This window comes from Chironomus tepperi, unplaced genomic scaffold (assembly GCF_022539635.2).
Source record: "Chironomus tepperi strain 1889 unplaced genomic scaffold, CSIRO-AGI_Ctep_v1 contig_93, whole genome shotgun sequence".
Classification (NCBI taxonomy): Eukaryota; Metazoa; Arthropoda; class Insecta; order Diptera; family Chironomidae; genus Chironomus; species Chironomus tepperi.
Genome location: NW_027226215.1, coordinates 515,485 through 533,295, shown reverse-complemented (window position 1 = coordinate 533,295; position 17,811 = coordinate 515,485). Strand labels below are relative to the sequence as shown.

The window sequence follows — 17,811 nt, the reverse complement described above, 5'->3', positions numbered from 1 at the left end:
AAATTTTTTTTCCGTTATTTTTTGTTGTGGAAACTTTTCTTTGTTTTCTTTTTCTTATCGACTTTTATTTCATTAATTATTGGTGATTCTGTGGCATTTGCCTTTTTAGCGAATCGTCCTTTCCAACTGTCGTCCTTTTTAACACCTCCTTCATTATTAAAGCTGTCATTCATTGTATCTCTTTTAATGATTTTCTCAAAACAAAAGTGCTTGTGCACAAATTGCCAATAGTTTTTCCGTATTTTATCATATTTATGGCCCATAAGAGTACATAAATTATAGATTTTCTGAGAGATTAATAGTTCGTTGGCATCGTTTGAGTCATCCAGTATCATTTCAATCTTTAAATCAATCAAAAAAGCAACAATGTTTCGATTTGTATTTTCTTTTTCATAGAATTCATCTTCGCAGTATTTAACAAGTTCCTGAAACTGCCATAGCCTTTTCGCACCAAAATTGAGTAACAATCCTCGTATATAATTCCATGACGAGTCATTTTCATTCGCTAATTTAATCTTTTCAAACGCATAGCGAAATTCATTTTTAACAAGTGGAAAATCAACTTTTCCACGTTGATTTATGATGAAATAACGCTGATTCCATGCTGAATTATTTCGAATGTCCTCTTTTATCATTCTGTCCGTAAATTTCATCTCATCTGTCAAAATACCAAGATTTGTGTACTTGAATGTGTTGATAACAAATTGGCGATGATGCCACGCAAAATAATTCCGCGGATCTTGTACCAAAACTTGTTCAGTCACTTTAAACTCTATAGCTGATGTACAGCAATTTAAATTTTTATTAATAACAGATCTACGATGTTCCCAACATTGAAAATTTTTTGGATTTTCGACAATCATTTCCTCTAACCAGCAGAGTTCTTTAAATGGATCATATTGGATGTTATTAAGTATTTTTCGTCGAATAATCCAGAAATTGTAATTAAACTGATTGTAGCGGATGGCTTGGGTTGTTAGGTTCAAGCTTTTGTCTGAATAATCTTCGTCAGTGACTATTTTATTGAAACATTTTAGGATTTTTGTGTCTGTAAATTTAAAAATTGGATTGATTACAAAAAGGGGGTTGCAACTATGTGTTATAAATATTAATCAAATCTCAAATGGACGTTAAATCAGAATTGATTCAAATTTTTGAAGGATTTCAAGATTTAAAGAGTTAAATTTTAAAATTAAGTAATGTAATAAGGAAATGAATACTCACATTCATCAGAATATCTTATCGATGCAATCTCACCAAACCCATACTGACCGCTTCCATTTGTAACTTCATGTTCCATATTTAATTACACTAATTGAATGATTTTGTAGTAAAAATAAAATAAAATTCACAAGCTGTAGAGCTGCAATTAAATAATTAAATTGTCACTCGATAGTGACCGATATAATCGATTGAATGAAAAGACACGAATGAATGCGTTTTAGATGCTTTTTTATTTATTTTCATTTTCTCTCAATTAGCAATTTGATTCTCATTTAAATTTGTCTTGAAATTGATTTTAGAGCTATAAATTAAGCTTTTTTTATTTACTCTCATTGTGTGCTAAAAGATGATGTAGATGCATAGATTGTAACCAGATCAAAAAATTGGATATGAAACTTTTGAGGCATGAAGATGACTTTTTGATGATAAAAATTTATTCAGAATATCAAATATTGAGCAATATTAGATAAAAAAAGGAAAACATCTCGTTTTATGCTAATATCCATTGAATAATCAAATATATGTCAATTCATCAAAGTCTCTTATTTTTCCTTTTCATGTGAATCTGCAGAGATTTGTGGCTGGATCAGCTTTTTATAATAAATTCAATTTTATTTAGATCAACGTTTTGTTTCTTTTATTCTGTGCATATTTATTGATGGTTGTCCCGAGTGACACAATTGAGTTTAAACAAAGAAAATTTAAAATTTAAATTATGAGAACAGAAATTGCAATTATGTAAACAGAAATTGTATGGTTCTGTGAAATTTTAATTTCATTCAAATTCCAAATATTTATGAATTATCAATCAAAACAAGCTGACGCAGCCACAAAACTGCAGATGCACATGAATAATTCTCTAATTTGAATAAATACAAATGTATTTGACATATTTAAATTTTTTCAATGTTTTGTAAATTTTAGAAAAATTTAAGGAAAATTCAATTTGAATTTCAAAAAGGATGAGTCCATTATGATAATGAAATTTCAAAAACATAAGCCACTTATGTGCTAAATATCATGATATTCTCAAAAATACTAATTTTATTGAGATTGTTAAAGAATCAAATTCCTTATTTTTGTTGTTGTAAGTATCCATTCTTACTTAATTTTAGAGCACACTTTCGATTATATACTTTAATTTATCTATTTTCTTGCCTAGTTAATTAAATATAAAATTAAATAGCATTTATTTACTTTTTGTCATTTAAAATGTTAGGAAGTCAATGAGATTCTCATATAATAAGCAATATTCTAATACACAATAAGTCGCTAGAATGTCTATCCATTAAACTGATGCAAAATCAATTTTGGACCTTTAATAATTTTTAAAATTCATTCTTTTTGTCTCATGTAAATTTTGATGTCTTCAATTGGACGCGATTTACGCCGATATGATGAATTTAAATCTTGTCTTTAATAAAGCAGCATAAAAGCTCAGTTTAAAGTTTATTTTATATCAGTTTTATCCATACTTATATTGTATGTACGTTCATTAAATATTCTAAATTTGTTCTTATCTAGTGCATAAATTATTATCAAAACTGAATCAAGTTTGTCAATGTCAATATCTTGTGATTTTTAGGAAATAAGACATTAAAGCAGTGATGGGCAACCTTTTATTTTTCCCAGCACACCTTGGTGGTTGGCCTCGACCAAAACCGTATATGATATACGGTTCATGGCGTTTCCAAACATTTTTGGAGGGGTTCAAATTATATACTAGAGTGCCGCGGAACACAGGTTGCTCACCACTGCATTCAAGCATCAATTTTAATAAAGTTTTTAACCTCAAAATTTAGAATTTCTTTAAAATGCATTGGGTAGCTTATATATCTTCTCCTAAATTCAAATTCCTAGATCAACCCAGTCTTATAGAGCATCTTGAACGTGAATTTAGTCAGACTGCATCTCATGCACTCCATTTGCATTTAAGAATCTCATTTAAATATCTCAATTTTCAACATAAAAGCTCAAAAACAACAGAAAATGTCTAGCCCATAGCAAAAAATTTCTTATTTTATATATCCAAGTACATTAAACTCGCATTAAATTTTCATATTAATTTAATCCAGATTATTTTAAATCGTTTGCACTCGAGTCTCGATTTATTATTCATTATATTCTAGTAAGTACTTAAGGTTTTACAATATTTATAAACTTTTTAAATTAGATGAACACTATGATGAAACTAATTTGAAGGTTAACAGATAGCTAGCTGAGTTTAGATGTTTTGATTGAAGAAGCTGATTACGAAAGGCAAGAGTCAGATTTTTAATTTTTTTTCTTCAATTCAATGTTCTTAAAAATCAAGATTTTTACAACTTTTATATGAAAAAATTGTAGAAATTACGACTATGGAAATTACAATTTTGAATTGGAACCAAATATACAGATTGAACTAAAAAGATTGAAGGTACGTCATACCAGATCAGCAAAACAGTCGCCTATAACAGTCTAAAACCGTATAAATTCTTAACAATGTGTTTGTTTTTTAAAAACCTTACAAATTATCAAGAAATTGTACGGTTTTTTTTTGTCTGTGACATGTGACTGTTTTGCAACACTGCGCTATACCACTGCACCCAATTGACCTAGTTTATGGTTGGATTAAGGCCACTCTTTTAATGACATTACTGTATTTAGTCTTTAAAGAAGAGCCTAGAACCCATAAGATTATAAGGCTGATATTACAGCAATTGGGCACCAAATTACTTAACTCTAATTGCAAAAATCTAAGCTTTCGTGACTCTGACATGGTGCCGAATTCAAACTAGTCCTCTACCAAGTCAGAGTGACATTGACCTGGGATTGGATTTGTGATCGATTATCCGATTTTTGTTATTCGAGCAACCATTTCACTATCGGATTATTTGAAATCAGATGGAATTTCACAAACGGTAGCCAGCGTAGATCTGGTTATTATGCGACATCTGAGGGAATTCATGGATCACAACTAATCGGTACGGCCACGAAGTAAGTAAGTATTTTGGAACCTAACCATTACGACTCAAATCTAATTAATAATCAAGGTCTCCTAGGCGAGGTCATGGTATGCATCAATAGACCCCTAATCTAAAATATCAATAAGCAAAAAACTAAAATCATTACTGACCCAGTTATATTTGATGACGTGCATTAATGTAAATTGAAACTCAATGCTATAGTAAATGTCAGCAACAGGTTGCAAACATTTAAAGAATTCAATCTTTTATCACCAAAATAAATCTATTTTTTACTGAGCATGAAAATGAATTTTAAGTGCAGCTTTTCTCAGCTAGCATAATTCAGCAGAATTGTAGATTATATTGAGTATTTTAATCATCATTTATCATCTTCTTGGTTATTACAATATTTCTTTTATTATCACAGATTTATGCTGTTAATATTATAATGTTGTTATTACAAAAATATATTTCATTCCATTTTTTTTTCAATTATTTTCTTTTTTATTTTCATTAATTATTCATATTTTCTTTATTATTATCCATTCTTGACGTTTAAGATTGACGAAAAATAAGTTTTTTTTTATGTATTATAAAATATTTTTCTCTTCGTATTATAAATTTCATATTATCACAATTTTTTTCTTACTTCTCGATGCGAAGTTCCTCATTTTTTTTAGGAAAATTTAATTCAATTTTATGTCATTTTAAGTTATTATTATTAATAATATTATTATGTTAAGTTATTAGAGTCATTTAAATTCAATTATTTACAGAAACAACAATTTAGAGTTGGAAAGCTCGCGGACTTTAGATGTTTATGCACTGTGCACTGAACAAGAGTTTAATTTAATTGAAATGATATCTTGTGTTCAGTTTAGAGGAAAATTTAAATTAAAAAGCAGGAATGCAATGACTTTTTAGAGTTTGTTAGATTTAGAAAAAGCTTGAGAAAAACGTTTTAATTGGCAATTACTTTGTTGACAGAGATTCCTGTCATATTTGAGAACTTTGAGCTTTTTTTCTACGAAAACAGTTCTTTGTTGCACGCTTTTATTGGGCTGGTTCACTTTTATTTGTTAGATTCAATCTTTTAAATGATAAACAGGAACTTAATAAGGAAAATGTTAAAAAATTAGATTTCCCGCCATTTTAATCAAAGAAAATATTAAATTTTACGCTCTTATAAGACTTATTTTTAAGAAATCATATTGAATTACTGTTTGCTCACTAGAAATGAAGAAATATCAACAATTTGGATAAGTAATAATACTTATTGAAGCTAAATATTCACTTTAAACTTTACATGTGAGAATGTAAACAAGGATTTTCTACAAATAATCAAAAATGGTCAAAATTTCAAATTAGATCTTAAAGTTTATGAAATTCTGAGTTAAATTGTATGTTTTATGAGATTTCGAGTTAAACTATATGATTTACGGCTACTCCCGTCATTTCTAAAGCATGACGTTTTAATTTATTTTTAAAAAAGAAAATTCATTTTAACTAAATGTTTTCAAGACCAAGAGTTCAAAGAATTCCTTTTGTTTTCAAGTCTAGGTCTAGTTCTCGATAATAAGTCGAAACCGAGACTTCGGAAAACTCTACTATCAACTAAGCCAAGTGCTGAAATAGATCAACTGTTTACAAAGTCATTGCTTTTGACATTATGAGATTTGCCTGCCTGTTTGCTTGTTAAGCTTATTAAAAGGATAAATTCATAAAGACTAGCTTTCAGCAAGCATTTATCTTTTATTTGACCGTCATCAAGTCGTCATCACAAAGTCCTGTTTTAATTGCAACAATAAATGCTTTTTTGTTTATAATTCTCGAGAAAACAGTGCCTAAAGCCTACAAAATTTCCAACTTTATCAGCAACACAGATAGAACTTTATCGATCATCGAGTGCAAACATCTGGATAAAATTTTTATTAAAAAACACATCACATAAGCACTTTTCACATCTGTATTCATTCTTTAGCATCAGATTAATTGGAATGTCAATTAAGAAAAAATTCCTTTTTTATTTCTGTTCTATTAATTCGTATATCATAATTAAAGAGCATATCTATCCCGAGGGTGCATATTTATCTATCTCTCAATCACATTCTTAGCTAGCGAAAAAAAAAATAATGTCTTAGTTATATCACAAATTGAGTTTCAATGGAAGATTCGATAATTTTCTTTAAAGTATTTTTAAAGTTTCTGCATTGTGCATTGATTTTCAGTTATTTTTTCACTTTCTTTGTTATAATTTGAATTTTTTTTTGTCATCTGTTCTATCTACAAACATTTTTACACTTAATGTGAAGTTTGCAGCACCTCGGGAAATATCTAGCGGTAATGTGTGACTATATCATGCTGAAGTGGATAAAAGGGTGTGAAAATATCTTTTTTTTTTTGTCCTTTGTATGTAAAAAGTGAAAGTTTTTTTTTAAAACTTGTAGCAGCAAAAATTGGTGCTGATAAAAAGGCAAGGTCTAACATTTAATAGAGAAGAATTTGTTATTCTGGTAAGGAAAATAATCATCAAAAATATGAATTTATATTTTTGAGGGCCTTAGAGAGATATTTGGTTGGTTAGGTTTGTTTGTGGAGTGTTCCTGCTGTATTCTTGTACATTTCATTGCACTTTATAGTTTAGTCTGTTTTACAACCTCAAGTGGACAAAAATACCTTATACATGGTTAATGTCCAGTCGATGACTAGTTGTAACGCATTTTTGTCCACTCGAGAACACTATTCCAAATACAGAAACCGAAGAACTCAAAAGATGCTACGATTTTTCAGATTTTTTCTTATTTTAGTACACATTTGAAACCGCAAATTCCTTAGTTTAGTACATCAATTACGTTACAAACTTGTACAAATTTACTAATTTTGTACAGATCCGGAACAAAAAGTCTAAAAAGTTCATGTTTTAAAACAAAATTTCTTCAAATTGCAGATTTAAGTACTTTTTGGACATTTTGCAAGATCAAAACCTATTAAGTACATAACCTTGAGCTACATACTAACAAAAGATCGATAATATGACAAGCAATCATGTCCAGGAAGGCTAAATTTTGAAAAACAATTGAAAATTCAGATTGTAAACAAAGGTTTGAATTTTTGAGCTTTTTTGAAAGCTTTTCGACTTTTTGAAAGCTTTTTGGGCGATAAAATCAAAATTATTCTTCAGAATTATTAGAAAGCTTCGGAATTGTTGTAAGCTTTTTTGGAAGCTTTTTTAAAGGTCAAAATTACTTTTTTGATCTGAGTCGACAAAAATACGTTAAAACTAGTCATCAATTGGACATCAACCAGCCTTCAACTAGTTATAATGTTTCTTTGTCCATTATTTTCTAAACAGAACCATTCACAAAACAAACCCAACCACATTAAAGTTTTTAAAGCGATTCAAGAATTTGACATTCAGCACATTTTCCAAAGTATTATTAAGTTTATCTACATTCTTGTATTAGCACCATTATAACAATCGTTTATCTTCTTTTTGGGATCTTTTCTCAACTTTTATTTTTCACAGTCAATCGATATCAGCATCTGCAGGACAAAACTATTTCCTTTAAACTTTATGTTTTATGACCTGTCGAAATACATAAGGTAAGCATATAAATTGAACATTTTCCAGCTTACTGTAAATTCCTTTAAACTCTTTCCTGTCAGATACTGTGCATATATATGCACACACCTATCGTCTTTTGAATAGCTCAATGGAATGTATGAACTTTCGCGTGGCACCATATCGTCGCATGTTGGACATGACCTTTTTATTCACTTTCTTATGTAAAATGCAAATAAAATTGGAATGAACCAAAACGTTGGAAAATGTGCCGATCATATTAAGCATGTGCTTGATAACATTTTTTGTGTTCATTTTTGGCAATACCCAATTAAAGGTGTCATTTAGTCTAGGAATTTTAAATATCATTTGAAATAGGATAAGTTTCCATTTGTGTATGTATATGTGTGTGTGTGTGTGTGTGGCTGTGTCAGAAGTACTTTAAGTGGGAGAAAATTAATTAATTTGAATTCTTATTATTGTTAAGAAGGAGAAGATTGCTTTTTTGACTATAAGAATATGTTCAATGCATAATGCTGAGATTCCATTCAATTGATTCATACGTCATGATTGTTAACTCGTTTGTTACTATTTACGTGATTCCCATTTTCATGTCCATTTGATTCATCCTTGTCCATTTTGACACTATCAAATGGATATAACTTTATCCTGGCCATGTCAAAGACTTTTTCAAATCCTAATTTTGTGTATAGACTTCTGGAAGCATCATTTTCATGTCTTATAACCACAAATGGTTTATAACCGCGTTTAATTACAAGTCGTGCAAGATTTTGTGCTAGATAGATTCCATATCTGAAAAGTCATGAGATTATTTTACAATAAAAATTATGTTAATCCTTTGTTATTATCAGAGTGTGGCTGTTTCAAAAACGACCATTATTTTTTTGTCGTAAAAATTCAAATTTTTTTTGACCGTTACTTTTATTTTTCTTCGTAACGTAACTTTTTATTTTAAATTAAGTTAAGTTCGAAATGTTCGAATTTTTCGACAATCTAATGTCGAAAAACTCGAATTTGAGACGGCCACACTGTGGTTATTATCATGGATGTAATTACCCCTTTCGTCGATGCTCTGGCTTTGTTTGCATTGAAAACATCGCACCGTAATAGCTTTGAATCATCCATGCTGCAAGTTCACCATCGACTGTAAAAACACCATAACCAGGCAAAACTTCAGAAAGCTTCTCGAACAGCTCAATACTCTCAATTTCACTAGCTGGATATAGATCATGAATTCCCTTCACGTCCTGTGCGCATAACAGACGCATTTCCTGTAAATAAAGATGAGTAAACATATATACTATCTCATAATGATTGATTGTTGTGTCCAAATAAAATTTACCACTTCATTGGACCGCAATTCACCTAATTCCAATTTATTGATATTATCCTTGCATATATACACTTCACCCTGAATCCTTTCGATATGACCAATATTTTTGAAAAATTCTTCCATACGATCAACTATTAGTTCATGCGTATAATTCAGGTACATTGGCATTGACCAATCAAAAAGTATATCCTCAGTTTGAAGCATATTAACATAATCTAATGAGTCAATTGGACAAAAGAATCCAAAACTTTCGTAAATATGATTATTTGGTGTTGATGTGCAGCCAGGAAAGTGTAGAAATACTGGAATATTCTCATCTGGCCATTCTTTTGAGACATAAAAATAAAACTGCCAAACACGATGTGTTAAATAAGTCTTGATTGTTTGATGGAACTGCAAAATAAAACATGAAAATACGGTGAAAATACTATTGAATGTTAAGGATAACAGCAGTAAAAGGAAAATTAATGTTTCGTGCACTTGAAAAAAATGAAATTGTTGTTCTTTACGCTTTCCGAATTCCAATTATGCAACAAAGTACGTTAAGGAAAACGTACGAAAGGTACTTCAATAAAGGAAAACTGTTTATGTTTTGATCGTTCAGGTCGTTCAGTAACAAAAAATTATTTTATTATTCAATTCAAAATTTATTTAACCGTTAAATTTGTTTCGATCAATTTCACTGCTTCGAACTATTTCAACTGTACTGTACTAGGTTTATGATGAAGTTCATAAAAAAAGGAAATGAAAAATACTGCATAGTTGACGGCAAATTGAGAGAGCATGCCATGTTTCAGTAAAAAGGAAATTTTTTTACGTTTTGGATGTCAAGGACAAAGAACATAAGTGTTGGCGCATCGATGACCATAAAAAGGGCTTGAAGGCTTTTCATAATGAATGTTAAAAATGGTCAAAAATAAATTTGCAGCATAGTTGATATTACATTACCCAATTTTTGTGTCTTTGACACGGTTTTTGGTGGCAGAGTTAATGGATATAATACTTGAACTAAATATATATCAACTGTAATATTTATCATGGTTATCACGAAACGACTTTTGTGTGCACTTGAGAAATATGAATTGTATATACCTGTGACACGGAAAGTAAATACCGTCCGTAATAGACAAGACAATAAATTATTTTGTTCATTGTCTGGTGCCCTTAATGAAATTAGAATGTCTTTCTTCTTTAATAAGTAGAACAAAAAATCTAGAAACGTGTTTATGTGAAAATTAAAAGTACGAGTTTTTCGCATGCCTCGATTTAAAAAAAATCAATAAAGAATTCATTCAAATTACACATTTTTTTACTTTTCACATTAATGCTTTCTACACGGAAGATTAGGATTGTTTCTTTGAATGCTTTTTGTTTTACAAAACTAATGCATTTGGGATTCGTGTCTCTGTTGAATTTGTTTGTTTGAATCCTTATTTTGATATTAATTTAATCTTCCTTAACTGTCTTTTGAATGTTTTCAATTGTTCTAAAGAGATTGAACTTCAATTTCTTTCAATTGAACAATTTTGAGCATCAAGTTCAATTTATTGAATTGAACAATTTTGAACATCAAGATCAATTTATTCAATTGAGCAATTTTGAACATCAAGTTCAATTCATTCAATTGAACAATTTTAAATGTCAAGTTCAATTTATTCAATTGAGCAATTTTGAACTACAAGTTCAATTTAGTCAACTGAGCAATTTTGATCATCAAGTTCAATTCATTTAATTGAACAATTTTGAACATCAAGTTCAATTTATTCAATTGAACAATTTTGAGCATCAAGTTCATTTTATTGAATCTGAAAACTTTTGAACTTCATCTCTTTCTTCATGTTCATTACAGCGTAAGGAAACAATCGCATTTCTCCACAAAATCGTAGCATTTTCATTTATATGAATAGAATATAATTATCATGCTGATAAATAGACAACAGACCTTACAATAAAAGGACATATTACGAACAAAATTGTTTTGCCCAGCGTTTCTTGTGATTTAAATCATTTCAGCCGGAAGTTACGAACTTTATGTTGTAGTCTATTGTGAAGCCATACTTAACTGTTTGTTCTTTTGTATACATCGCGACTACCTTGAATATGGCAATTACTGTGGATATTTATGTTTGGAATTGGCGCCAAATGCTAAGTTGCTTAGATACTTTGTTTAAAATTTGACAAAAAAAAATCGTTAAAATTTCAAAGTTTACTTGATTATCATTGAAATTATTTTGGCACGAAATGGATTTCAATTATCAAGCTTCAATTTTCCAAAAGAAATTCCTTTATGAAGCAAAACGAAGAAAGAAAAAATAATCCTGTTCCAAAGGTCATGAAGGAATTGAAAAATTACATAGCATCGCACTACTTTGTCGCCAACCCAGTAATAAAAATGTTAATTTAATCTTCTTATTACTTCAATCTAAAAGTTGACCGAACTCTCTCAACGTTCAACCATTACAGACGGAACGGAATGATAATTGTAGCTTAATTACAGTGAATAATTTAATAAATCTCACCTTTAATGAGTACGGTAAATATTTTTCCAATTCATTTAATATGCTCGGCAATTCATCGTCATGTACCAGTCGAAAGTTTTTACCCTCAGCAATGATTTCCATCTTCTGATACACTAATTAAATAGAAGAAGTAAGAGGAAATAAATATTTGAAATTGATCGGCAATTGATGGGAAATTGATGATAAATGGATTGCGAATGTAGGTTGAAGGAGATGTGGTGATTGCTAACTTATTGATGAGGAGTTGCTTTGGTGTGATAGTCATTGGTTATTTAAAAAAAATAAATGAGAGCCTGAGGATATTGATCAGCTCCAAGAGAGTTAAAATCGTTTAATTTCAGGAAATTCTTTGATTTTATTGAACTTGAAAACATTCAACGGATAAATTTTGAATTTTTAGTTCATGTCATAGTTTTTGTCCCTCTTTTTAACGGTAATTTTTTAAATTAGGTATCAGTTCACTGAACACGTTTTGACAACAAAAAAATTGGTAAAATTAAAATAATTAATTTAAGCAATTAAACCACATTTTAATGTAGTTAAATTGAGACGCATCACGTACAGTCAAACATTATAAACCTGCTGCATAAACATTTTATGTGTTTAACTGGGATTTTGAGGTAAAAATTATGAAAATATTGCAATTTTTTGAAAATTATACTTTTATGCATTCAGCATACAGAGAAATTGACGGAAATAAACAAATAATCACTGTATTTAAAGTCCATAAGCTTTTACAGTACACAGCCGACAGATTTATAGAGGCTCAGTAATAAAACATCTTTTACTAAAGTATTGTGAAGAAAATAAGCATGCATGTTAAGCTCCTTACTGCTATAATACTTTGTAATAACATTTTAATCCAAATGATTGAAATTTTTTGATCGATTCTGACAAAACATCGAATAAATGTCACAATTTTGTGTGAAAATATGTTATGAATAAATTATTCATCTTAAATTTGTTTTACGTTCAAATGTCGAAAATATTATTCCTGTATCTATCACACCTGTAATGGATTTATTGTCAATTTTTATTCATTTTTATTAGAAAAGAAATTTCAATTGAAGTCATCGATTAAGATCACAGAAACATATCGATTTTAATCTCTGATTTATATTTGCACTATTGTATTGGAAGTACGTCACATTTGATGTGGTCACAATGATTATGCATTTTCATCTGGGGAAATGAATGAGAAATGCACTTTTAATTGCTGTTTTGATAAATGTTGGCAATTTTTATCATAAAACATTCATGAATGACTGCTGTGTTTTGCACCTTAATAAATTAATCAAGCATTGATAAAGGACAGGAAGTTTAATCTATTTTGAATTTTTCAGCATGAACAGGAATAGCACAAATCGATTGATTGGCCACATACTCGGTTCCAGGTCGGCATGACTCTCATTTGATCTGAATCCAGACACATGGCAGAGTCATGCCAACCCAGTGTCGGATTTTGAACCAGTCAATTCGAATCCGACGCCAAGTCAGAGTCACAACGGCCTGGGTCGGGACTTATGAACATCAAACCTAATCCGGCTCAAAATTAGAGTCTCATCAGCCAAGTGCCGGATTTGGATCAATTAAACCGATTCCAGCACCAAGTCATAGTCACGTCGGCCTGGTACCAAATATTGCATCAATTAACCAACTTGCAACCAATTAACTTGGAAAAACTCATTAAAATTATGCAGAAAAGTTCAAATTAATATAAATTAATATTTAATTACAATTGATTAAAACATCAGGGATATTTATTGAGTTTTGGAAATAATTAAGCATGTAGCCCTCAGGATTATTTTCTTTCGCTATGAAAATTGGGGCTCGACCTTCAAAGTTTTTTTTATAAATAAACTTGAAACTAAATTTTCTGCAGTGTTAAAATAATTTATGCGACTGAACACATGTTATGCAAATTTTTTAATTTTAGTAAGTGGCAAATGTCGAACTTTCTAGAAAAAGGGTTTGGAGCTTATGATGATGGATTATGCAATTTCTTATTGTTTTGTACCTAAGTGGGTAAAGATACGAAGTGATTCGGTAACGGAATGGTTAAGTACTTCGATACCTAATTATTGCAATACCGACCCGGTCCTCATGGGTTCGAGACTAGACAGGAGAAAGTTTTCACTTATCCTTTATCGAGTCGTATGTAGTGGAAACACAGCTCATAGCCTTTGTTTGTAGGCTACAGGTCATAAATGCTATGGTTCTAATCTCACGTACTGTTCCGATTTGCTCAAATTATCCATGACAGCCAGGTAAATGTCATATGGCGTAATTGCCAATTTCTGTGTAAGCTGCTTTAAAAATAACCACTTGAATATGGTCATCATCTAGCAGCCATGAAAACCTTCTGTGGAACCGTTGTAAGTCATCAGAGTGCATGGGTCATGTCACTCGCCAAACAATCATTAGCAATCAATTATATCCCAAAAAAGCATTTCCCCATCAGATCCACAAATTAAAATTCCCCCTAGACATTTGTAAACAAAATAAATTCTAATCCATGAAAATCTCCATCATCACTCACACAGGTCGCCAAATTCTAACAAAAAAAGCTTTTACGTGCCGTTCTAATTACATTATTTACGGATATCTGGCTGAATTTTTGAATAGCAAAAAGAGGACAATGGATAATTGAAATATAGTCATTTCGCAAATTTGCGGTTTAGCACATAATTAGTGAAATCCATATCCAACCTTGAACAATTTTGAAGTTATTGCCTTCGAAAATTGACTGCAATAATTTGTCTGTAGGATTTTATAAACTTTTATTTTCCCCAACAAGAAGACATAAAATCATAAATATAAAAACTGAACCTTTTTGTCTATAAAACTTTGACATTTATATCCTTACGGTGTTGGAGTGGAAAGGAATTTGAGTCGGGTATTGAGTCATATATAGAAGAATCTGCCAGGTCGAGAGTAAGGCTTCTGTTGCCGAGTGGGTAGACAACAGAATGGAGTAGAGTATAATCTGGGGTAAGGGTTCCGAGCCATATGCAGGTGAATCTGCCCATTCGAGAGTAAAGCTTCTGTTCAAGAGTATAAAGACAACAGACCCGACATATCCTTATGGTGTTGAAATAGAGTGGATTCTGGGATATCAAGCCATATGCAAGTGTATCTGCCAGTTCGAGTAGATAGGCAACAGACCCGATATCTGTTGTTCTCTCTGACATGTATGAGGACATGTGTTCGATTTCTACCAGATGTGTGTCTCTCAGTCTCTAACATGGAAATAACTTGCTATTAAGAGCATAATAAGCTGAGAACACGCTCACGAGCATGCTTTGCAGGCATATTTAAGTAGGGCAATCTTCTGACAGCACGTTCTATGCCTGTACAGAAATCATTAGATAAACTATTGTCAACTCGACTCCAATGCATGCTTATGACATAACAATCCTCAACAACACAGTCAATCTCCAATTTGCAATTGGTGTTCCTTTAAATGCGATTCACGAAACTCTCAAAATTGATTTTCCATGAAGCTCTTCTTCATGTTTCTGTGAACTTATCATTGATATGAATGCATGCATGCTGTGTACAAAATGAATGATTTTATTTATAAAATAATTGTGTACGTAGATTCATTTTTGGACAGCTTTTTTTGTTATGTCGATGGCAATTTTACTCCTCATCGGATAATGATTTGTCATAAAATGTACGTAAATAGCAACTTACCTACTTCCTTAAAATGTTTAGGATGCTTATCTATGAGATTTTCAGCAGCAGCAGTAAAAGTGTCTCTCAAGTAGAGTTTGAGTTGCTCTTAAGGATGCGATGTCAAAAAAAGGGGGAATAATGGCCTTTGAAGATTGGAGGAATGTCGACCTCCTAGGCCCTATCCCAAAGCACTGTCCTTCCTGTTTTGCAAGTTCAAAGCTATTTGTACTTGCACGTAGCTATTTGAAGTATGAGACAATAAAGGTCGTGATCAAAAGAATGTGGAACGGATTCTTAGACTTTGCAAAAAATATTTCACTTTAAACTCAGCATAAAGTACATCCAATTACGCATTAATTGGAATTCCTTCCTCCAGCACAAATAAAAAAAATTCAATATTTATCGATAAAAATACAGAGAATTCCACTTGAGCGTATTAAGGACACAGACTTGCCCTTCTTTTTATTTCGTCTCGAACAAACACACACGAAAAATGCCTTGTCTTCCTGCTTCTTCTGTCAACTTCACTCACTTATGCTTTTTAAAATTGCACAAATATTTTTTTGCCACCTACTTCAAGTCGAGGTTGGTGTGAGGGGATGTGGAAGTAAGGCTGCCTGAATATTATCGTCTTCCTTTATGCTTTAATCGTTCACAACCATGAAATTTATTACACAAATGGATATGCGAGGAACTGACAAATCGTAATTCCAACTATTTTTTTAAAAACAGAACTAGATGTGGATTGAAAAATAAATTTTTATGTCTGTTACTGCTGCTTGGACTATTTTTTGCTTGGTCTTCTCGACTCTTCCGATGACTGCCAAAAACTGAACTTCTCGCAAATATTCTAACTCACATTTTCTACAATTTTTCCTTCTTCATTTTCCATGATTTTTAAATTGTTTACTCTCTTGCTGTACGAATTCATTTCAATGTACGGATGTGCATGAAGCTTTAAGATAGATTCAATTGCCATTCCAGTGAGAGAGAGAAAGGCTTTTATTATGTACGATTGTAATGCAAATGTCCTGTTGTTGTTTCCATTGGAAATACCATATGTAGTAAATAATGCAGTTTTTTTTACTTGCTGTTCTCTCACTGGAAGGTTGAAAATGCTTTGGATATTCAAATGTTATAGCTTGTTGAATTGGGTAGAGGATTTGGTGCTGATTGTACGATTTGAATGAAATAGGAAGGTTTAATGTTTTTGATTTGGAAGATGCAAATCCATGTATCAGTCATGCAAAACCCAAACAGACAAAGATTATGTTTTCATGGTACAGAAAGATCACTACAAGTACTTAAGATCAGTCTGTTTGTTTGCAAGTCACATGTCACTTTTGGAGTTTGTAGTTCTAGAAGATTCAGTACGGAATCAACAAGAAAATCATTGCTCACTTTATGGCGCTTGGTTACATGACTTTGAAAACAATTGATTCCAGGCTCGAGTAATATGAACTGACAATCTAGTACCAACGATTAATAAATGATCTTAAGTAAGAAAGTAGTTAGGTTCTATTCTAAAACTACTTTAGAATTGAAGGAGGTAATTGGCAATCCTTAAGACACAAACTTGAATTTATAAGGCGACACACTTTTAAAGACTTACTATAGTGTAAAAGTGCAATTCAAGACTCTATGAAATGGGCTAGGGATTGGAGTTTGAAAGGAATCGAACCCACGTCCTTACAAATGGGAAGTTTACAGATATTTGTTCCGTTACATAACCACTCGTCAACAGAGGCCTAACTCTCTCAATAGCAGATTCTCCTTCATATGAATTAATACAAGTGATCTATTTAGCAATGTGTCACAAAATACACTATGAATTAGTGGGTTGGCAACCCTAACAGACAAAGAGCATACTCTGAGTATACTCACATTCTTGAGCATTTGTATAAAAAAAGGAGTATGATTTGAGTATGCTCATTTATGTGAGTATGCTTTTTGTAGGTTTTGTGTTGCCATATTCTGATGATTCGAAGCAAATCTCAGGCATATTACCAAAATTCTCTAGAAATTCAGTATGCCATGCCGCAAAAATGTTTGCCCACCCCTGATCTATGCAACACTGTACTTGACGTCATTTGAAAACGACCTAATTACTTCATCTACATACCTACCCCAAAACTCAGTTAAAAAGCTTCCAATATTCAACATTTCTTCCAGTCAAAATTCTCTCAATTTCTCTCGAAGCCTTCTAAAAGCACTCAGACATGTGATCGGGGAAGAGTAATTCTGATGTTATTTATTATATGGATTTTATGAATGGGTAAATCTTCATATTCTGTGAACAATTTAAAATAAATTCTATCTGAGATGAAGGATAAGAAGAAGTTACACAGAGTACAAAGGAATGCTCCATTCGTAAATTTGGCAACAACGGGCGGAAGCACGAGAGAATATAGAACATGTGATATTTATTTATACGTTGATTTACGAAGTAAAGAGAACCGATGAATTGGATATTACATATGCTTTACATGTTCTACGTGCTAGAATTGTAATGAAGTTCAGCTATTTGAA

At 31.2% G+C, this 17,811-nt stretch overlaps 2 protein-coding genes across 2 annotated transcripts; both read right to left on the bottom strand.

Annotated features, from left to right (window-relative positions):
- Window positions 1–14: 14 nt before the first annotated feature.
- On the bottom strand, window positions 15–635 carry LOC139086908 (protein farnesyltransferase/geranylgeranyltransferase type-1 subunit alpha-like). Its single transcript, XM_070635543.1, has one exon. The coding sequence runs from the start codon at window positions 633–635 to the stop codon at window positions 15–17; it is 621 nt and encodes a 206-aa protein (XP_070491644.1).
- A 4,979-nt stretch (window positions 636–5,614) lies between these two features.
- On the bottom strand, window positions 5,615–16,086 carry LOC139087028 (uncharacterized). Its single transcript, XM_070635716.1, has 5 exons — window positions 15,301–16,086; window positions 11,605–11,717; window positions 9,095–9,478; window positions 8,809–9,023; window positions 5,615–8,544 (listed from the first exon to the last, which is right to left on the bottom strand). Exons 2-5 carry the CDS (start codon window positions 11,704–11,706, stop codon window positions 8,289–8,291), a joined length of 957 nt encoding a protein of 318 aa, XP_070491817.1. The 5' UTR covers window positions 11,707–11,717; window positions 15,301–16,086; the 3' UTR covers window positions 5,615–8,288.
- Between the last annotated feature and the right edge of the window lie 1,725 nt (window positions 16,087–17,811).

Bases quoted from the DNA above. Each gene is read 5' to 3' on its own strand.
- LOC139086908 (XM_070635543.1), bottom strand. From the start codon at position 635: ATGATAAAAGAGGACATTCGAAATAATTCAGCATGGAATCAGCGTTAT.
- LOC139087028 (XM_070635716.1), bottom strand. From the start codon at position 11,706: ATGGAAATCATTGCTGAGGGTAAAAACTTTCGACTGGTACATGACGAT. The intron at 9,479-11,604 runs GTGAGATTTATT...TTTATTTTGCAG, and splicing joins ATTTACCGTACTCATTAAAG to TTCCATCAAACAATCAAGAC. The intron at 9,024-9,094 runs GTAAATTTTATT...CTTTATTTACAG, and splicing joins AATTGCGGTCCAATGAAGTG to GAAATGCGTCTGTTATGCGC.